General features: G+C 41.2%; 1 protein-coding gene across 6 annotated transcripts in view; it reads left to right on the top strand.

The window, feature by feature from the left end:
- Window positions 1-267: 267 nt before the first annotated feature.
- The window catches only part of LYRM1 (LYR motif containing 1), a 26,374-nt gene continuing 7,688 nt past the window's right edge, over window positions 268-18,953 (top strand). For 2 of the 6 annotated variants that reach the window (XM_089896057.1, XM_022588599.3), the window contains exons 1-2: window positions 603-957; window positions 3,237-18,940. Coding sequence is in view for 1 of the 6 variants with exons in the window: in XM_089896056.1 (XP_089752182.1) it covers window positions 9,950-10,009 (60 nt within the window). In the remaining 5 variants the exon portion in view is untranslated. Of the gene's footprint in view, window positions 525-602; window positions 958-3,236; window positions 18,941-18,953 lie in introns of those variants that run through there. The other 4 variants (XM_089896056.1, XM_022588600.3, XM_089896058.1 and 1 more) reach the window with 4 other exon arrangements.

Here is an 18,953-nt window from a genome sequence, read left to right as displayed (position 1 = left end):
TCCCTTCAGGGCAGCTCAGGTCCCCAGAACCCCAGGCCCTGGATTGAGGGGTGCTGGCGGTAGGGAGGAGGGACAGTAGGTAAGTTTTCTGAGCCCTGCGGCTGACACGCCACAGGCTCCCCTCACAGCCTCCTCTCTTCCAGCGGGACCCGTCCAGACAAGGCGCCGATTTCCACTCCTCCCCTTCCACACACCCCCCTTTCTCGAAGGCACCCAACCCCCGCCCCTTCATCTCCCAATGCCTCCCCTTTTCCTCAACCCCCCCGCCTCAAACTCACAGCTGCTCCAGAGGTTCCTCCAGTCAAACCCTTTCTGGAAACGACGGCGGCCCGGCGGGTCCAAAACACCTACCATCCCCGCTCGCGTTTCCAGGCTCCCTACCCCCGCCGCCGCCGCCGCCGCCGCCCCCGCCGCCGCCGCCTCTTCTTCCACCACTGCCGCCGCCTCCTCTTCATCTGCGGCCCACCGGCGGGGGCCGCCCCGAAGCCCCGCCCTCTCCATCGCCTCCTGCATCATCACTTCCGGTAACCCCGCAAGCCGCCCGCTCCAGGACGCGGAATAGGAGGGGGGCGGGTAGGGAAAGAGTGGCAGTTTGCGTCCCGACGTACGCAAAGACGTACGAAGCCGTCGCCAAGTAAGGGCAAAGACCTAACGACGCGGACTGAGAGCTAGGAGGAGATGGACTGGACCAATTTTTGGCTGGGATGGGGGGAGAAAGGAGAACTAAAGGGAGAAAAGGAAAATAAGGAAAGGATGAACTTGGATATATTGTGGCTGTACGGCGGAGCGTGGTCTAGAGTTTGAAGTTTAAGGAAGGCTCGAGCCTACCCTCGACCTGGGACTGATGCTCCCACAGGTCCGTCCGGTGGTTTGGTACGGCCTGGCCCACCGGACCTGCCAGAGCTCAGTCGGCCGCAGCTCAGCTGGGCTCCCGGCGCCGCCTCCTCCCAGCCTGCGGTAGGCTGCCGGGCTTCTGTGGGTGGGGGAAAGCTGGACTGATGCAGCGTGAGTGTAGAGAATGGAGGAGACGCTGACTCCTGGCGCGGGAGACTGGGGGAAGGGGTTGGCTCCCCAGGGGCAGGGGTGGGGTGGGGTGGGCGGGGTGCGACGTTGCTAGGAGACGAGCCTGTGTGACCCCCCCCGCCCCCCCCCCCAGCCTCGCGAGGGCGGCTCGGTGTCACCAACGCTGGCCTCGGCAACTTGCTAAGGGAAGCGGCTCGAGGGCCAGGAAGGGGAGCCCTGGTTTAGGAACGCTGAAATGCTGGTTTGGGGCCCATCTGAGACTTCTCAATCCTTTGGATTCCCGAATGTAAATGGGAGATTAGTAGGGGCAAATCCGGGGGCGAGAGGCGTCTAGCTGAGGAAGGTTGACACAGACGAGTCCCCTACACGATACTGAGATTTTCTAAGATAATGAGAACCAGCTTCTTAAATCCCTCGGTCCGCCAAAGGCGTTGCTCCGTGACTTTTTATTCGAGTCCGGGAGAAAGTTAAAAAGTAAATCAGTAAGATATCAGCAAGTGAGAAATGCCCCAAAGGTAGTATCAGGTGAAGTGGTAGAAGATGTGGGGAGGGCCACTCTAAATCGGATAAGTCTGTTCAGAGGAGGCCGGGTTTACAGAAATCCGAGAAAAGAGGGAAGCTAGGGAATGAGCTTTCTAGGTGGAGAAATGAACCAACGGGAAGGGATCTGAGGAAGGAAATGGCGAGAAGGCCATGTGCTTGCAGTAGAAAGGAAAGAGCCAGAGCCAGAGTGGTCTGTGATGGAGAAGTGGCAGGGCCTGATCAAGCATAGCCTTTTAGCTCAAGGTGAGGGTTTAGCTGTTTTTTAAACGGAGGGTTTTAAGAAGGAGTGACCAGATCTGATTTACATTTTTAGAAAATCATTCTTGGCTACTGGATAGAGAAGGGTAGACGTAGTCAGACCTGCTAGGAGGCTGTTGCAGTAGGGCCAAGGGGGAGGTGACAGTAGTGTTGTATTCATGGTGGAGATGGAGAGAATTAAATTTGGAATGTACTCTGAAAGTCGAGCTTGCAGGACTTGCTGCCAAATTGGATGTGAAGTGTATGGGAAAGGAAGGAACCAAGGATGACTCCGCAGAGAAAATAGTTTGGAAGGCACTACTATTATTTTGAACATACTACTTTTGATAAGTCTATTAATGGTCCAAGTAAAGATGTTGAGAAGTTAAATATACAAGTCAAGGGAAAACTGAGAGATAATAAATGTAGCAGTTTATTCCTGGATCACCTAAGAAGAGGGTGCAGATAAAGAGGAAGGCCTCTAAACTCTTTGGGGCTCTTTACATGTAGAGATGATCCAGAGAAGGAAAAGCCAGCAGAGGAGACTCTTCACACACACAAAGCCTCCAAGATAGAAGGAGGCCCCGTAATATCGTTGAATAATGGGACCCACCCTCATAATCATCAAGACTCATCCTCAGAGGCCTGGCTCAGATCTCTTTCCTCCTTTCCTCTGCCAGCTGTCAGTGCTTTTGGACTGCTGCTTAGGTGATTTGTGTTCATTATAGCAAACCTTACTTTGCTTATTAATTGTTTATAGGTCTGACTACCCTGTGAACGATTTCTTCTTTGTGCCCTGCTGACTCCTATTTCAGAGCCTTGCCCATGAACCCAACATATAGGAACACTGTGTCTATAATATATCAACCATGGACTTCAACAGCTTCTGCCAAAGGGGCATTTGTCCCCGCTGTTGCTGCCACCTCCACCACTAGATATGGTTGATTTCATAAACTCTAGAAAGGGTATCAGAAGAATAATCAGAAGGCCTGGGTTTCAGTCTTGCATCTCTACTGACCAACAGAATGGCCTTGAATAAGACCCTTTGCTTTGAGTTTAGGGGTTGGCCTAGATTACAGATTACAAACTGGCAAGACAGATATTGCCTACAAATGTAGTTTGGCCCACAGATTGATTTAAATTATTTTTTAAAATTTACTTGCCAAATTTAAAAATCTGATTTTCGGCTTCATTTGAAAAATGAGACAATCTGGCAACACCAGCTTGAGGTTCCTACTGAGCAACAGTCAGCTGGAGCCAATGAGATTCTTCTCCCTTCTTCTACCAGCCTAACCCCTGTGGGCATTTGATTTGCAATTTTTTGGTCTAGAGCTCTGCTGTCCATATGTAGCCACAAGCTACATGTAGCTATTTAAATTTAAATGAAATAAAATTTTAAATGCAGTTCCTCAGATGTACTAACCGTATTTCAGGTGCCCAGTGCCAGTGGCTACCCTGTTGGACAGTGAAGATATAGAATATTTCCATCATTGAAGAACATTCTGTTGGTCATTGTTGGACTGGAGAAACTCGAAGGTACTCTGGTTGCTAATCATTCTGCCCACTAAAGATGGACAGTCATTGCTCCTACTCTAAAGGAACTTTGTCTAGTAAAGAGCTCCCGTGCTTCTGCAGGTGGGGAAAGTTGCTTATTCAATAGGTGGAGGGTACTTGGAAACTGTCGTGAAGGCGGAGACCCCCGGTGCAGGGTGAGGGTTATATATCAGGTGGTTGGATCAAGGGTTAGGTGTATCTAATGTTATAACCAGAGCCCTTTTGTCTGTTTCTTAATCCAGTTTCTTAGGAAATTATCACAAAGAAGGGGTTTGAATGTTTTAATTTAAATGTTTTGTGTTCTCTTGACTTCCCTAGTTCCTATGAAGGGTTCACATCCTGAGTAGTTACGAACGAATGACTGGGGTTGATCTTCAAGCATTGACCAAGTTTTCACCCATTGCCAGCACATACACACAACACTCCAAACACACACCTCCTACTTCTGGTAACTTGTTCTCACTACCTCTTATTGACCCTTCCCTTGTCTTTGTCTCTTAAAATATGATGATAAGGAAACAGTTGCTTCCATTTCTTTTGAATTGAGAGACTGAAACTTGGTTTCCATTTGGAGTTTCTGTCCCTGAGGGGGCAAATTGCTGTACATCTCTTGGATACAAGAGCCTGATTGGAGTTCCCCTTCCAAGTATAATCTTGTGTGTGCTCCTGTGCTGATATATTTAGGCTGAATATATGTGCCTTACATGATCTTATTTGGGATAGTTTAGGAATCTTTCAGACATAAATATTTTTGGGTTTTCCCTGTCTTCTGAAGATTTCCCATGTTACGGGGCCTAACCTAATTTATTTTCCTTTAGATAAAAATATGATATACCCTTTCCTCCCTGACCCGTATCTCTGACATACCATATTGTCAATTTCTGTGTAAAAAGATGCTGTTTCAGAGAATAGCCGCCGTATGATTAAGTATACCACACAAGCATATCCTGAGATATACAAAACAGTGTGTGGCATTACACTTCCCCTTTTGGATTCTAGTAACCAAAAACTGAATCCAGGTCAGGAAACAAGTCCATGGGGCGTGTGTGGGGTGGGGAGATGGGGGCACTTGGTTTAGCTTGAAGGTTATTCAATTTAGGTAAGATGATACTGTATAGGATATGGGAATACATCAGAAAGTAAGGAAGGATAACGGATCTAGGAGAAAAGTGCACCGAAGGATAAGCAAGGAGTAAGAGATAAAGGAAGAAAAATAGGAAGGGAAGCTTGCTCATGCCCTTGGTGTTGGCACCTGCAATGTATTTCCAGTAAGAAGTCTGCTCTGTGGTCTGAAGATAAGCGATGCCTCGGGCAGGGTTATTTACTCATACTGAAGAACAATAGCTCTCTACTGTGCAGGGATTATTAATGATCAGAGGGAAACAGCTTTAGGAAAATCCATTACTGCCACAAAGCGATAATTTCGCCAGCAGGCAGCAAAGTTTAGCAGAGATAAAAGAGGCCTCACTGTTCCTCCTTTATTTCCTCCTTTTCAGGTAACATTTGCCTTTGTTAACTTCCAATGCTAAGTGATTTACATGGATTATTATGAACAATCCTTAAAACAACTCTTTGAAGAAGGTTCTGTTGTTTCCCCACTTTAAGAAACCGAGGCTCAGGAAGATTAATATCTTGCCTGATGTGGTAAAGTCAGGATTCAAACCCAGATCATTCCAGAGCCCATTAGTTCATTGTTTGTATTATATCTCCTGTCCTTTACATCTGTGGAAAAATTTTGAATGCCTAAAATCAAGTAGTCATTCTCTATTCTGCTATCTGGGGCATGAAAATCTGTTTGCTTTGACATTATAAGAATGCTTCAGTTCTCTGGAGGTTTTCCAAATGACAAAAGCTTTAAATTATAATTTTTTAGGTTGGTTTGAACCCTCACCACTTGGTTGCAATGGACCTTATTCCCCCAAAGGATTGTTTTTAAGAAAAAAAATATCAAAAACTCATTTTTCTATATGTTTGATTCTAAGCTTCCTGGAAATATAGTATATCATTTCAGTCCTGTGGACAAACCCTAAGTGGCCTTAAGAGAACTTAAGAGCGAGGGTTATGTAACAGCTGTGTATACTGCCCTAGATGGAAGTGAGAAGACTGCCTTGCTAAATAACACTTAATCTTCGATTCTCACCCTGACACCCACAGTGCCACTCTTGAAAACATCATTGTGAGGGTTAATTAGTAATTTTTAATGCTCTAGGGTCTTCTGTTGCAAAACCTGATCCAAATGCCACTGCATATATCTCAGGATGAGAATGGTAATTACTGGTGATTATTCTGTGTGGGTAAATTTTTTCTTCTAACAGATGTATTTCAAGCTCCAACTCTGGGCCAGGCCTAGGAGTGTAATGGATGAGACAGGGTCCCAACCTGCTTCTCTCTCTCCCTCCCAAAACACACACAGTGGAGGAAGAACCATAAGTCAAACAGAAAATTACAATAGAGTAGAATGAACATTATGATAGGGGTATACACCAGAGCAGGGACGCTGACCCAGTGTGAAGAAGGCACCCCGTGAAAAGTGATGAAAGCCAAAGGATGAGAGTCAGCACTTAAGCAAAAAAAGAATATTTCAGTTGTATAGGTTGGGGCCTTCCATTTGGCAAAAAGAAGGAGTCCCAGATCTAAGAAGATAGGGCAGCAGGACACGGGATAGGTCACCACTGGTACATGGTGAACACATGATAGATTTCACTGGGTGAGTTTCATCATCACCCTCCCCCAAAATCATAAAGTAGTTGGGAGAGAAATTTGACTACATTATATTCATTGGTTATGATTTTATAAATTTACACCTAAGGACAGATCTTGAAAGAATGGAGTCTCCTTCCACCCGGGGTTTGAAAGTCAGTTAATTTCCCTTGCCTTTTCTGTCCCTTGTTTGTACTGCAACACTTTTTCTTCAGTAGAAGGCAAAGCCTCATGGGAGTGCAGCATTTGGAATTTTGACATTCCTGAGACCAGAGTCATACTTCTATAAATTTCATCTGAGGAAAGGGAATTTTCATCTCTGCTTTTAAACTTCTAAGTGTTCATGCAGTGATGCTCTTTCCAAAGGTGAAAGAAACTGTTCCAAAGGTGGGGAAAAGGGTGAAGTGGATAAAGCCCCTAGTCCTGGCAAATCTTCCTGTAGGTCTCCTGTAAAACTAGATCTAGACATACCAAGTATATAGACCCTTTCACTGTATTTTCATTCTCCACAGCAAGTGGAAGAGTGAGTGGGTGGTGCTTTTTTTTTTTTTTTTCCCCTAGGAAATTGATCACTGCCTGTTTGGAGTCCCCATTACTGACTCCAAAATAAAAACAGGGAAAAGCTTTCAGTCAGGGAAATAATCATTCAGCTTTTTTGGCTCTTAATCCCAGTTCTCCTGTCAGTTAAGTAGCATTAGGCAAGACTCTTCACCATCTGCAAGACTGGTAGAATCACAAGTACTTATGATACAGTTTGAAATCCAGCATGTTTTTAAAAATGTAAATCAGACCATGATACTCTTACTTGCTTAAAACCTACCAATGTCTTCCTTTTGCTCTTAGACTACAAATCAAACTCCTTTCCAAGGCCTACTCTCTCAGCCTGTGCTGGATCCTGTCCACCTGTGGTCCCACTTCCCCCATAGGCTCTCAACTGTATTAACACTGAGGTTGGTTCCCACCTCATAGCCTTTGTTCCTGCTGTTCTTTCTTCCTGCACCACCTTCCCCTGAACTCTTCCCATTAATAGGTTCCTGAACACCATTCAAGACTCAGATCAGACGTCACTGACCACCCGAAATAAAATAACCCCCACCTCTGCTCATTCATATCATATTACTGTTTCATTCCTTGAGAGCACTTATAACCAAAATTATACAAAAATATGTACAAAAATTTCTCTTGTATATCATCTGCCTCTGCCACTAGGATATAAGCTGTAGGAGGACAGGGACCGTGGCTGCGTGTTTATCACTGTTTGCCTAGCCTGGCACATGGGCACTGAATAAATGTTGGATGGATGGAGAGATGCTTGGGAGGAAAGAGTAAGACCTGCAGGGTAGTGGCACTGTAGTGAGCGCTGGTATCTCTTATGCGAGGTCGGCTCCTTTGGAGTGTCAGGGACAGGGTTGCCGCAGGGAGCAGAAGAGCACAGCAGTCCAGTTAAGTGCACAGCCTCCTCTAAAGGTGCTGGTGTGTAACATCATTACTGAGGAAGGACAGTTGCAGGGCAGGGGCAGATGGTATATGGAAAACCTTATAAAAGGGTGATTGCAATTCAATCAGGGTGCAGAAAGATTGGTCTTTTGCTCTTTGTAGGAAGGGAGTAGAATTTAGTTCCCATTGTCACGACTGGCTAAGCGCTGTAAAGCGATCAGCAGACATTCAGCCACACTTACTGAGATTGAGCAGCCTATTTAGTGATTACAAGTTGCGGCTCTGACTCCACACTATCTGGTTTTGAATCCTGGCTCCACCTCTTCCTGGCCACGGGACCTTGCTCAAGTTACTTAACCTCTTTTGGCATCAGGTACCTCCTTTGTAAAACAGGATAATGTAGTATTTACCTTATAGAACTGTGCCAATTATGGGAGTTAATATATGTATGTAAAGGACCTAGGAAGCCCAGCACAGAGGAAGTGCAAAATAAATGTAGCTGTTACTGTTATTATTATCATTCTTATCCTTATTATTATTCCTTTAATGAGCAAAATGCGGTCCCTGCCCTCCAGGAATTCAGAGACTCTGGGAAGCAAAAGACAGTGAAACTGCAAAAGAACAATAGCTGGATGTGATAGAAGCAGAGAAGAAGGTGCTCCAGAAAAGCCTGAGAATAAACTGGTGTCTACAAGTTGAGGTGGCCAGCAGAAGACAGGCATTCTAAGTGAAAGTTTCAGCAGAACGAACACCACAGCAGGGTGCCTTATAGCTACAGTTCCCAGACTCAGGTTTTTGGGGACTCCACATCACAATTTCTGCTATTATTTACCTATGTTTTTTTGTTTTGTTTTGTTTTGTTTTTTTGGCCACACTGCGCAGCATGCCGGATCTTACCCCGACCAGGGATTGAACCCCGTGCCCCTGCAGTGGGAGCACAGTCTTAAGCACTGGACACCAGGGAAGTCCTACCTATGTTTTAAACCAGCTTAAAAGTTTCCGTAATATGTTTAAAGGTAGCTCTATATCACTACAAATAGAAATCACTTTAAATCATGTGTTTGTTGGGCTATTAAAACACATTAAGGGAATCACACTAAGAAAATAAATATTTTCTTGTACATCAAAAATTACCTCCCCAACCAGTCTTTGGGACACTTGCTTTAAGGGAAACTTCTGACTATGACCTGAAGCCAAAATGTACTAGCAGCAATATTTGTCAGCCCTTTTTTAATGGTAGGCTGCACATGGTAGGTGCTTGGTAATGAGTTTTATCCTGGCACTGTGTTTATGCATAAAATACGATTTGAAGAAAAGAGCCCAGTTTCCAGTCACAATTCCTCCCAGGCACACTTCCTATCTCTTATCTTTCCTCATTCTGGGATTTGAGGGTTAAGGAAGTGAAAAGCAGAATTTGAAGAAATATCAGTCTCAGAATAAAAGTTAGAAAACCTTAACTGTAAAAATTCTATAAGAACTGACTTCACAGGCAGTTGAGACTGAAGTTCAGTTGTGGTCCTCTAAACAATTTCATATTCCTGATGTCGACCATGGGAGAATCCCAGCAGACCCCACTGCATCAGGTCAACCCCTGAGACTAGGGAAGAAGAAGAAGGGCTGACTCAGCCTTTCATCAATAGTGAGAGGTCATTGATAGTTTTAGAGGAATAAATGTTGGTTTCAAGCCATCATACCATAGGGAGGAAGACCCTCAGGGAAAAGTCACGTTTCCTAAACAAGTTGCTTCCTGGGAATAAAGATATAAACCAAAAAGAAGAGAGCTTTTTAACATTTTAAAAATTTGTATGGCTGATTTTGTTTCTAGAATCACAAGCTTTGTAACAAACACTTGCGAATAGTACATAATGGAGAACACAGCTTTAGACTGTGGAAATCTTTTGGACTGAAACACAGTCCGGATCACCTGATGTTGGAGAGGAAGACATCACTTATTTCCCTTTCAGGATTAGTTTTCAAAACACTTAAACGTTAAGGGGCTTTGAAAATGATCTTATTAAATACCAATTGTTAGTTCTGCTTGTTACCTTAAATACCATACTTGCAGGGCGTGTGTATCAGCTTATGGTACATGATCAGTTATAGTTTGAAGCTGTGGTTCAGACAGTAGTAAAAACAGAGAAATGAAAGTCAGACTTTGGAGAAGGTTGCTGCTGTTTTAATATGCCATACTGCCTTCACTTTCCTTCTTAAGTGTCATGCAGTCAAGGAAGTTTCATCTGTTAATGACAGGGAAGTGAAGCAGTCATTAATAGAGGTTAGTCGAAGACTCTGTTCCTCACAGGAACTGACTCATGTATTTTCATATGAAACCATGGAGTTTTAGGGAGAGCCAGAAACTCAGAAACCTGTTTCCTTACCAGGAAGAACATCATCAATTCATCCGAGTTTTCATTACAGTTATAGCCACAATGCATGATGATCTCTTCTGGTTTGTATGAATTCCTTTCAAGCATTTTTTCCTGTGAGGTATAATGGATATCAGAATGGATATCAGGTATGTCCTTTTAACTTTTGAATTGGGTGAAGTAGTGATTTCAAGCTTTTCATCACATGGTTAAGCCTTGGTTCATTCCTCATTGCTTAAGAAAGGTCACCAGGGTCAGGATGAGTAAGAGGTGCAATCAGACTCAAAAGAGACATTCTCTCTAAGGTGAAGTCCTTGCAATTACTTAGAATTTCTAGGTAAACACAGCTCCTTCCAGCTCCCATCTGCTTTCTTTAGCTGCCTAAATTCTCATAAGCTCAGGACCACCCTAAAGCATGCAGTCTCCATGTATTACCCCTGCCCCTTGGGTTGGAAATGGGTCTGTTCTCAAAGGGCAATGAGCAGCCTACTTCTCAACAGATGACCTGTTTGAGGAAAGCCCAGGACTCATAATGAGGTGTCCCAGTGCCTGGTCCTGCTACTCACTTGCTAAATCTGTCTTCCTTGTCTTCCCAGCCTGGTAATTTGTTAAGGGCAGTACAGTATTCATTCTCCTAAATTTGACTAATCACAATCCTCTAGTAGTGGGATTTTTTTTCATATCTTCTCTGAATTTCCTTTTTTTTAAATCAAGGTACACTTGATTTACAACATTATATTAGTTTCAGGTGTACAACATAATATATATATATATCACATCTTCTTTATCCATTCATCTGTTGATGGACACTTAGGTTGCTTCCCTATCTTGTCAGTTGTAAATAATGCTGCTATGAACACTGGGTGCACTTATCTTTTTGAATTAGTGTTTTTTTTCAGGTATGTACCCCAGGAGTGGAATTGCTGGATCATATGGTAATTCTATTTTTAGTTTTTTGAGGAACCTCCATACTGTTTTCCATAGTAGCTGCACCAAGTTGCATTCCCACCAACAGTTCCCTTTTCTCCCTCGCCAACATTTGTTATTTATGTTCTTTTTGATGATAGCCATCTGACAGGTGTGAGGTGATATCTCATCATGGTTTTGATTTGCATCTCTCTGATGATTAGCGATGTTGAGCATCTTTTCATGTGACTGTTGGCCATCTCTGTGCCTTCTTTGGAAAAATGTCTATTCAGGTCTTCTGCCCATTTTTTAATCAGGTTGTTTTTTTGATGTTTAGTTGTATGAGCTGTTTATATATTTTGCATGTTAACCCCTTATTGGTCATATCATTTGCAAACATTTTCTCCGATTCAGTAGGTTGTCTTTTCATTTTGTCAATGGTTTCCTTTTCTGTGAAAAAGCTTATAAGTTTACTTAGGTCCCATTTGTTTAGTTTTGCTTTTGTTTCCTTTGTCTTAGAAGACAAGTCAAAAAAAACTTGCTACGATTTATGTCAAAGACTGTTCTGCCTATGATTTCTCCTAAGTGTTATGGTTTTCAGTTCTATGTTTAGGTCTTTAATCCATTTTGAGTTTATTTTTATAAATGATATATGATGCTATTTTGATAACTGTAGCTTGGTAGTATAGTCTGAAGTCAAGGAGCATGAAGCCTCCAGCTCTGTTCTTTCTGAAGATGCTTTGGTTATTCAGAGTCTTTTGTGTTTCCATACAAATTTTAAAATTATTTGTTCTAGTTCTGTGAAAAATGCCATTGGTATTTTGACAGGGATTGCACTGAATCTGTAGATTGCCTTGGGTAGTATGGTCATTTTAACAATGTTAATTCTTCCAATCCAAGAACATGGTATATCTTTTCATCTGTTTGCATCCTCTTCAGTTTCTTTCATCAGTGCCTTATAGTTTTCTGAGTACAGGTCTTTTACCTCCTTGGTAGGTTTATTCTGAGATAGTTTATTCTTTTTGATATGATGCTAAATAGGATTGTTTCCTTGATTTCTCTTTCTGATAGTTTGTTGTTAGTATAGACAAGTGCAACAGATTTCTGTATATTAATTTTGTATCCCACAACACTACTGAACTTATTGATGAGCTCCAGTAGTTTTCTGGTGGCATCTTTAGAATTTTTTATGTATGGTTTCATGCCATCTGCACACAGTGACAGTTGTACTTCTTCCTTTCCAATTTGGATTCCTTTTATTTCTTTTGCTTCTCTGATTGCTGTGGCTAGGACTTCCCAAACTATGTTGAATTAAAAAATTGGTGAGAGTGGGCTGCTTTCATCACTGAGTATGTTACCTGTGGGTTTGTCATATATGACCTTTATTATTTTGAGGGATGTCCCCTCTATGCTTACTTTCTGGGGAGTTTTTATCATAAATAGATGTTGAATTTTTTTTTATTTTATTTTTTTTCACTTTTTTTTTTTTTGGCCATGCCATGCAGCATGCAGGATGTTAGCTCCCTGACCAGGGATCGAACCCATGCCCCCATGCTTCCACTGTGGAAGCATGGAGTCTTAACCACTGGACCACGAGGGAAGTCCCAAATGCACGTTGAATTTTGTCAAAAGCTTTTTCTGCATCTATTGAGATGATCCTGTGATTTTTAATGTTTAATTTGTTGACGTGGTGTATCACATTGACTGATTTGCAGACATTGAAATCCCACTTAGTCATGGTGTATGATCCTTTTGGTGTCTTGTTGGATTCGGTTTGCTAATAATTTGTTGAGGATTTTTGCATCTACGTTCATCAGTGACATTGGCCTGTAATTATCTTTTTTTGTGATATCTTTGTCTGTTTTTGATATCAGGGTGATGCTGGCCTCATAGAATTAAGTTCAGAAGTGTTCCTTCCTGTGGAATTTTTTTGGAATAGTTTGAGAAGGATAGGTGTTAACTCTTCTCTAAATGTTTGGTAGATTTCACCTGTGAAGCCCTCTGGTCCTGGATTTTTGTTTACTGGGAATTTTAAAATTACTGATTCAATTTCATTACTGGTAATTGGCCTGTTCATACTTTTTCTTTTTTTGAATTTTATTTATCTTTTTTATACAGCAGGTTCTTATTAGTTATCTATTTTATACGTATTAGTGTATAGATGTCAATCCCAATCTCCCAATTCATCCCACCACCACCACCCTCCTCTGCCACTTTCCCCCCTTGGTGTCCACGTTTGTTCTCTACATATGTGTCTTTATTTCTGCCTTGCAAACTGGTTCATCTGTACCATTTTTCTGGATTCCACATATATGCGTTAATATACAACATTTGTTTTTCTTTTTCTGACTTACTTCACTCAATATCACAGTCTCTAGGTCCATCCACATCTCTACAAATGACCCAATTTCGTTCCTTTTTATGGCTGAGTAATATTCCATTGTATATATGTACGACATCTTCTTTATCCATTTGTCTGTCAATGGACATTTAGGTTGCTTCCATGACCTCGCTGTTGTAAATAGGGCTGCAGTGAACATTGGAGTGCATGTGTCTTTTTGAATTATGGTTTTCTCTGCGTATATGCCCAGTAGTGGGATTGTTGGGTCATATGGTAATTCTATTTTTAGTGGGTTTTTTTTTTGAAGAAACTACAATTATTTTTACTGAAAAATGTGAAAGTGGAATATTATATTTATTGCCTTATTTTTTTTAACATCTTTATTGGAGTATAATTGCTTTACAATGTTGTGTTAGTTTCTGTTGTACAACACAGTGAATCAGCTATACGTATACATATATCCCCATATCCCCTCCCTCTTGTGTCTCCCTCCCACCCTCCCTATCCCACTCCTCTAGGTGGTCACAAAGCACCAAGCTGATCTCCCTGTGCTATGCGGCTGCTTCCCACTAGCTATCTATTTTACATTTGGTAGTGTATATATGTCCATGCCACCCTCTCACTTCGTCCCAGCTTACCCTTCCCCCTCCCCGTGTCCTCAAGTCCATTCTCTACGTCTGCATCTTTATTCCTGTCCTGCCCCTACGTTCTTCAGAACCTTTTTTTTTTTTTTTTAGATTCCATATATATGTGTTAGCATACGGTATTTGTTTTTCTCTTTCTAACTTACTTCACTCTGTATGACAGACCCTAGGTCCATCCACCTCACTACAGATAGTTCAGTTTTGTTTCTTTTTATAGCTGAGTAATATTCCATTGTGTATATATGCCATATCCATTCATCTGTCGATGGACACTTAGGTTCTTCCATGTCCTGGCTATTGTAAACAGTGCTGCAGTGAACATTGTGGTGCATAACTCTTTTTGAATTTGAATTATTCAAATTTGAATTATGGTTTTCTCTGGGTATATGCCCAGTAGTGGGATTGCTGGGTCGTATGGTAGTTCTATTTTTAGTTTTCTAAGGAACCTCCATACTGTTCTCCATAGTGGCTGTATCAATTTACATTCCCACCAACAGTTCAAGAGGGTTCCCTTTTCTCCACATCCTCTCCAGCGTTTGTTGTTTGTAGATTTTCTGATGATGCCCATTCTAACCAGTGTGAGGTGATACCTCATTATAGTTTTGATTTGCATTTCCCTAATAATTAGTGATGTTCAGCAGCTTTTCATGTGCCTCTTGACTATGTCTTCTTTGGAGAAATGTCTGTTTAGTTCTTCTGCCCATTTTTTGATTGGGTTATTTGCATTTTTAATATTGAGCTGCATGAGCTGTTTATATATTTTGGAGATTAATCCTTTGCAAATATTTTCTCCCATCCTGAGGGTTGTCTTTTTGTATTGTTTATAGTTTCCTTTGCTGTGCAAAAGCTTTTAACTTTCATTAGGTCCCATTTGTTTATTTTTGGTTTTGTTCTCATTACTGTAGGAGGTGGGTCAAAAAAGATCTTGCCGTGATTTATGTCAGAGTGTCCTGACTGTTTTCCTCTAAGAGTTTTTAGCGTCTGGTCTTATATTTAACTCTTTAATCCATTTTGAGTTTATTTTTGTGTGTGGTGTTAGGGACTGTTTTAATTTCATTCTTTTACATGTAGCCATCCAGTTTTCCCAACACCACTTATTGAAGAGACTGTCTTCTCTCCATTGTATATCCTTGCCTCCTTCATCATAGATTAGTTTACCATAGGTGCGTGGGTTTATCTCTGGGCTTTCTATCCTGTTCCTGTTCTATATTTCTGTTTTTGTGCCAGTACCATATTGTCTCGATGACTGTAGCTTTGTAGTATAGTCTGAAGTCAGGGAGTCTGATTCCTACAACTCTGTTTTTTTCCCTTAAGATTCCTTTGTCTATTCAGGGTCTTTTGTGTCTCCACACAAATTTTAAGATTTTTTGTTCTAGTTCTGTAAAAAATGCCACTGGTAATTTCATAGGGATTGCATTGAAATCCTAGATTGCTTTGGGTAGCATATTCATTTTCTCAATATTGATTCTTCCAGTCCAAGAACATGGTATATCTCTTCATCTGTTTGTGTCATCTTTGATTTCTTTCATCAATGTCTTATAGTTTCCTGAGTACAGGTCTTTTGCCTCCTTAGGTAGGTTTATTCCTAGGTGTTTTATTCTTTTTGTTGCAATGGTGAATGGGATTGTTTTCTTAATTTCTCTTTCTGATTTTTCATTGTTAGTGTATAGGAATGCAAGAGATTTCTGTGCATTAAGTTTGTATGATGCAACTTTACCAAATTCATTGATTAGCTCTAGAAGTTTTCTGGTGGCGTCTTTAAGATTATATATGTATAGTATCATGTCATCTGCAAACAGTGACAGTTTTACTTCTTTACCAATTCATATTCCTTTTATTTCTTTTTCTTCTCTTATTGCCATGGCTGGGACTTCCAAAACTATGTTGAATAATAGTGGACATCCTTGACTTGTTTCTGATCTTAGAGGAAATGCTTTCAGTTTATCACCATTGAGAATGATGGTTGCTCTGGGTTTGTCATATATGGCCTTTATTATGTTGAGATAGGTTCCCTCTGTGCCCACTTTCTGGAGACTTTTATCATGAATCGGTGTTGAATTTTGTCAAATGCTTTTTCTGCATCTATTGAGATGATCATATGGTTTTTATTCTTCAATTTGTTAATATGGTGTATCACATTGATTGATTTGCATGTGTTGAAGAATCCTTGCATCCCTGGGATAAATCCCATTTGATCATGGTGTATGATCCTTTTAATCATTGTTGTTGCATTCAGTTTGCCAGCATTTTGTTGAGGATTTTTGCATCTATATTCATCAGTGATATTGGTCTGTAATTTTCTTTTTTTGTAGTATCTTTGACTGGTTTTGGTCTCAGGGTGATGGTGGCCTTGTAGAATGAGTTTGGGAGTGTTCCTTCCTCTGCAATTTTTTGGAAGAGTTTGAGAAGGATGGGTGTGAGGTCTTCTCTAAATGTTTGATAAAATTCACCTGTGAAGCCATCTGGTCCTGGACTTCTGTTTGTTGGGAGATTTTTAATCACAGTTTCAATTTCATTACTTGTGATTGGTCTGTTCATTTTTTCTAGTTCTTCCTGGTTCGGTCTTGGAAGGTATACCTTTCTAAGAATTTGTCCATTTCTTCCAGGTTGTCCACTTTATTTGCATAGAGTTGCTTGTAGTACTCTCTTACGATGCTTTGTATTTCTGCAGTGTCCATTGTAACTTCTCCTTTTTCATTTCTAATGTTATTGATTTGAGTCCTCTCCCTCACTTTCTTGATGAGTCTGGCTAAAGGTTTATCAATTTTGTGTTTTTTCTCAGAGAACCAGCTTTTAGTTTTATTGATCTTTGCTGTTGTTTTCTTTGCTTCTATTTCATTTATTTCTGCTCTGATCTTTACAATTTCTTTCCTTCCACTAACTTTGGGTTTTGTTTGTTTTACTTTCTCTGCTCTGGTTCCTTTAGGTGTAAGGTTAGATTGTTTATTTGAGATTTTTCTTGTTTCTTGAGGTAGGATTGTACTGCTATAAACTTTCCTCTTAGAACTGCTTTTGTTGCATCCCGTAAGTTTTGGATCATTGTGTTTCGTTGTCATTTGTCTCTAGGCATTGTTTTGATTTCCTCTATGATTTCTTCAGTGATCTCTTGGTTATTTAATAATGTATTGTTTAGCCTCCACGTGTGTGTGTTTTTTACGTTTTATTTCCCTGTAATTTATTTCTAATCTCATAGCATTTTGGTCGGAAAAGATGCTTGATATGATTTCAATTTTCTTAAATTTACCAGGACTTGATTTGTGACCCAAAATGTGATCTATCCTGGAGAATGTTCCACGTGCACTTGAGAAGAAAATGTAATCTGCTGTTTTTGGATGGAATGTCCTATAAGTATCAATTAAATCTATCTGGTCTATTGTGTCATTTAAAGCTTCTGTTTCCCTATTAATTTTCTGTCTGGATGATCTGTCCATTGGTGTAAGTGAGGTGTTAAAGCCCCCCCACTATTGTGTTACTGTCGATTTCCTCTTTTATGGCTGTTAACACTCGTATTGAGGTGCTCCGATGTTGGGTGCGTATATATCTATAATTGTTTTATCTTCTTCTTGGATTGATCCCTTGATAATTATGTAGTGTCCTTCCTTGTCTCTTGTAAGACTCTTTATTTTAAAGTCTATTTTGTCTGATATGAGTATTGCTACTCCAGCTTTCTTTTGATTTCCACTTGCATGGAATATTTTTCCATCCCCTCACTTTCAGTCTGTATGTGTCCCTAGGTCTGAAGTGGGTCACTTGTAGACAGCATATATACGGATCTTCTTTTTGTACCCAATCAGTGAGCCTGTGTCTTATTTATTTATTTTTTTTTTTTGCGGTACACGGGCCTCTCACCGTTGTGGCCTCTCCCGTTGCGGAGCAGAGGCTCCGGACGCACAGGCTCAGCGGCCATGGCTCACGGGCCCAGCCGCTCCACGGCATATGGGATCTTCCCAGACCAGGGCACGAACTCGTGTCCCCTGCATTGGCAGGCCGACTCTCAACCACAGCGCCACCAGGGAAGCCCCAGCCTATGTCTTTTTGTTGGAGCATTTAATCCATTCACATGTAAGGTAATTATCGGTATGTATGTTCCTATTACCACTTTTTAAATTGTTTTAGGGTTTTTTTTGTAGGTCCTTTTCTTCCCTTGTGTTTCCCACTTAGAGAAGTTCCTTTAGCATTTGTTGTAGAGCTGGTTTGGTGGTTTTGAATTCTCTTAGCTTTTGCTTGTCTGTAAAGCTTTTGATTTCTCCATTGAATCTGAATGAGATCCTTGCCGGTAGAGTAATCTTGGTTGTAGGTTCTTCCCTTTCATCACTTTAAGTATATCATGCCACTCCCTTCTGGCTTGTAGAGTTTCTGCTGAGAAATCAGCTGTTAACCTTATGGGAGTTCCCTTGTATGTTGTCATTTTTCCCTTGTTTTAATAATTTTTCTTTAATTTTTGTCTATTTGATTACTATGTGTCTCGGCATGTTTCTCCTTGGGTTTATCCTGCCTGGGACTCTCTGCACTTCCTGGACTTGGGTGGCTATTTCCTTTCCCATGTTAGGGAAGTTTTCAACTATAATCTCTTCAAATATTTCCTCGGGTCCTTTCCCTTTCTCTTTTCCTTCTGGGACCTCTATAATGCTAATGTTAGTGTGTTTAATGTTGTCCCAGAGGTCTCTTATGCTGTCTTCAGTTCTTCTAATTCTTTTTTCTTTATTCTGTTCTGCGGCAGTGAATTCCACCTTTCTGTCTTCCAGGTCACTTATCCGTTCTTCTACCTCAGCTGTTCTGCTATTGATTCCTTCTAGTCTATTTTTTTTAATTTTTATTATTGTAATGTTCATCTCTGTTTGTTTGTTCTTTAATTCTTCTAGGTCTTTGTTAAACATTTCCTGCATCTTCTCGATCTCTGCCTCCATTCTGTTTCCGAGGTCCTGGATCATCTTCACTATCATTATTCTGAATCCTTTTTCTGGAAGGTTGCCTATCTCCACTTCATTTAGCTGTTTTTCTGGGGTTTTATCTTGTTCCTTCATCTGGTATATAGTCCTCTGCCTTTTCATTTTGTCTGTATTTCTGTGAATGTGGTTTACATCCCACAGGCTGCAGGACTGCCGATCTTCTTGCTTCTGCTGTCTGCCCTCTGGTGGATGAGGCTACCTAAGAGGCTTGTGCAACCTTCCTGATGCGAGGGACTAGTGGTGGGTACAGCTG

This window comes from Delphinapterus leucas, chromosome 15 (assembly GCF_059928025.1).
Source record: "Delphinapterus leucas isolate spDelLeu-1000000601 "Yukka" chromosome 15, BTC_Dleu_Yukka2, whole genome shotgun sequence".
NCBI classification, from domain to species: domain Eukaryota; kingdom Metazoa; phylum Chordata; class Mammalia; order Artiodactyla; family Monodontidae; genus Delphinapterus; species Delphinapterus leucas.
The sequence above is the reverse complement of the archived record's forward strand: the minus strand, read 5'-3'. Positions and strand labels throughout refer to the sequence as shown.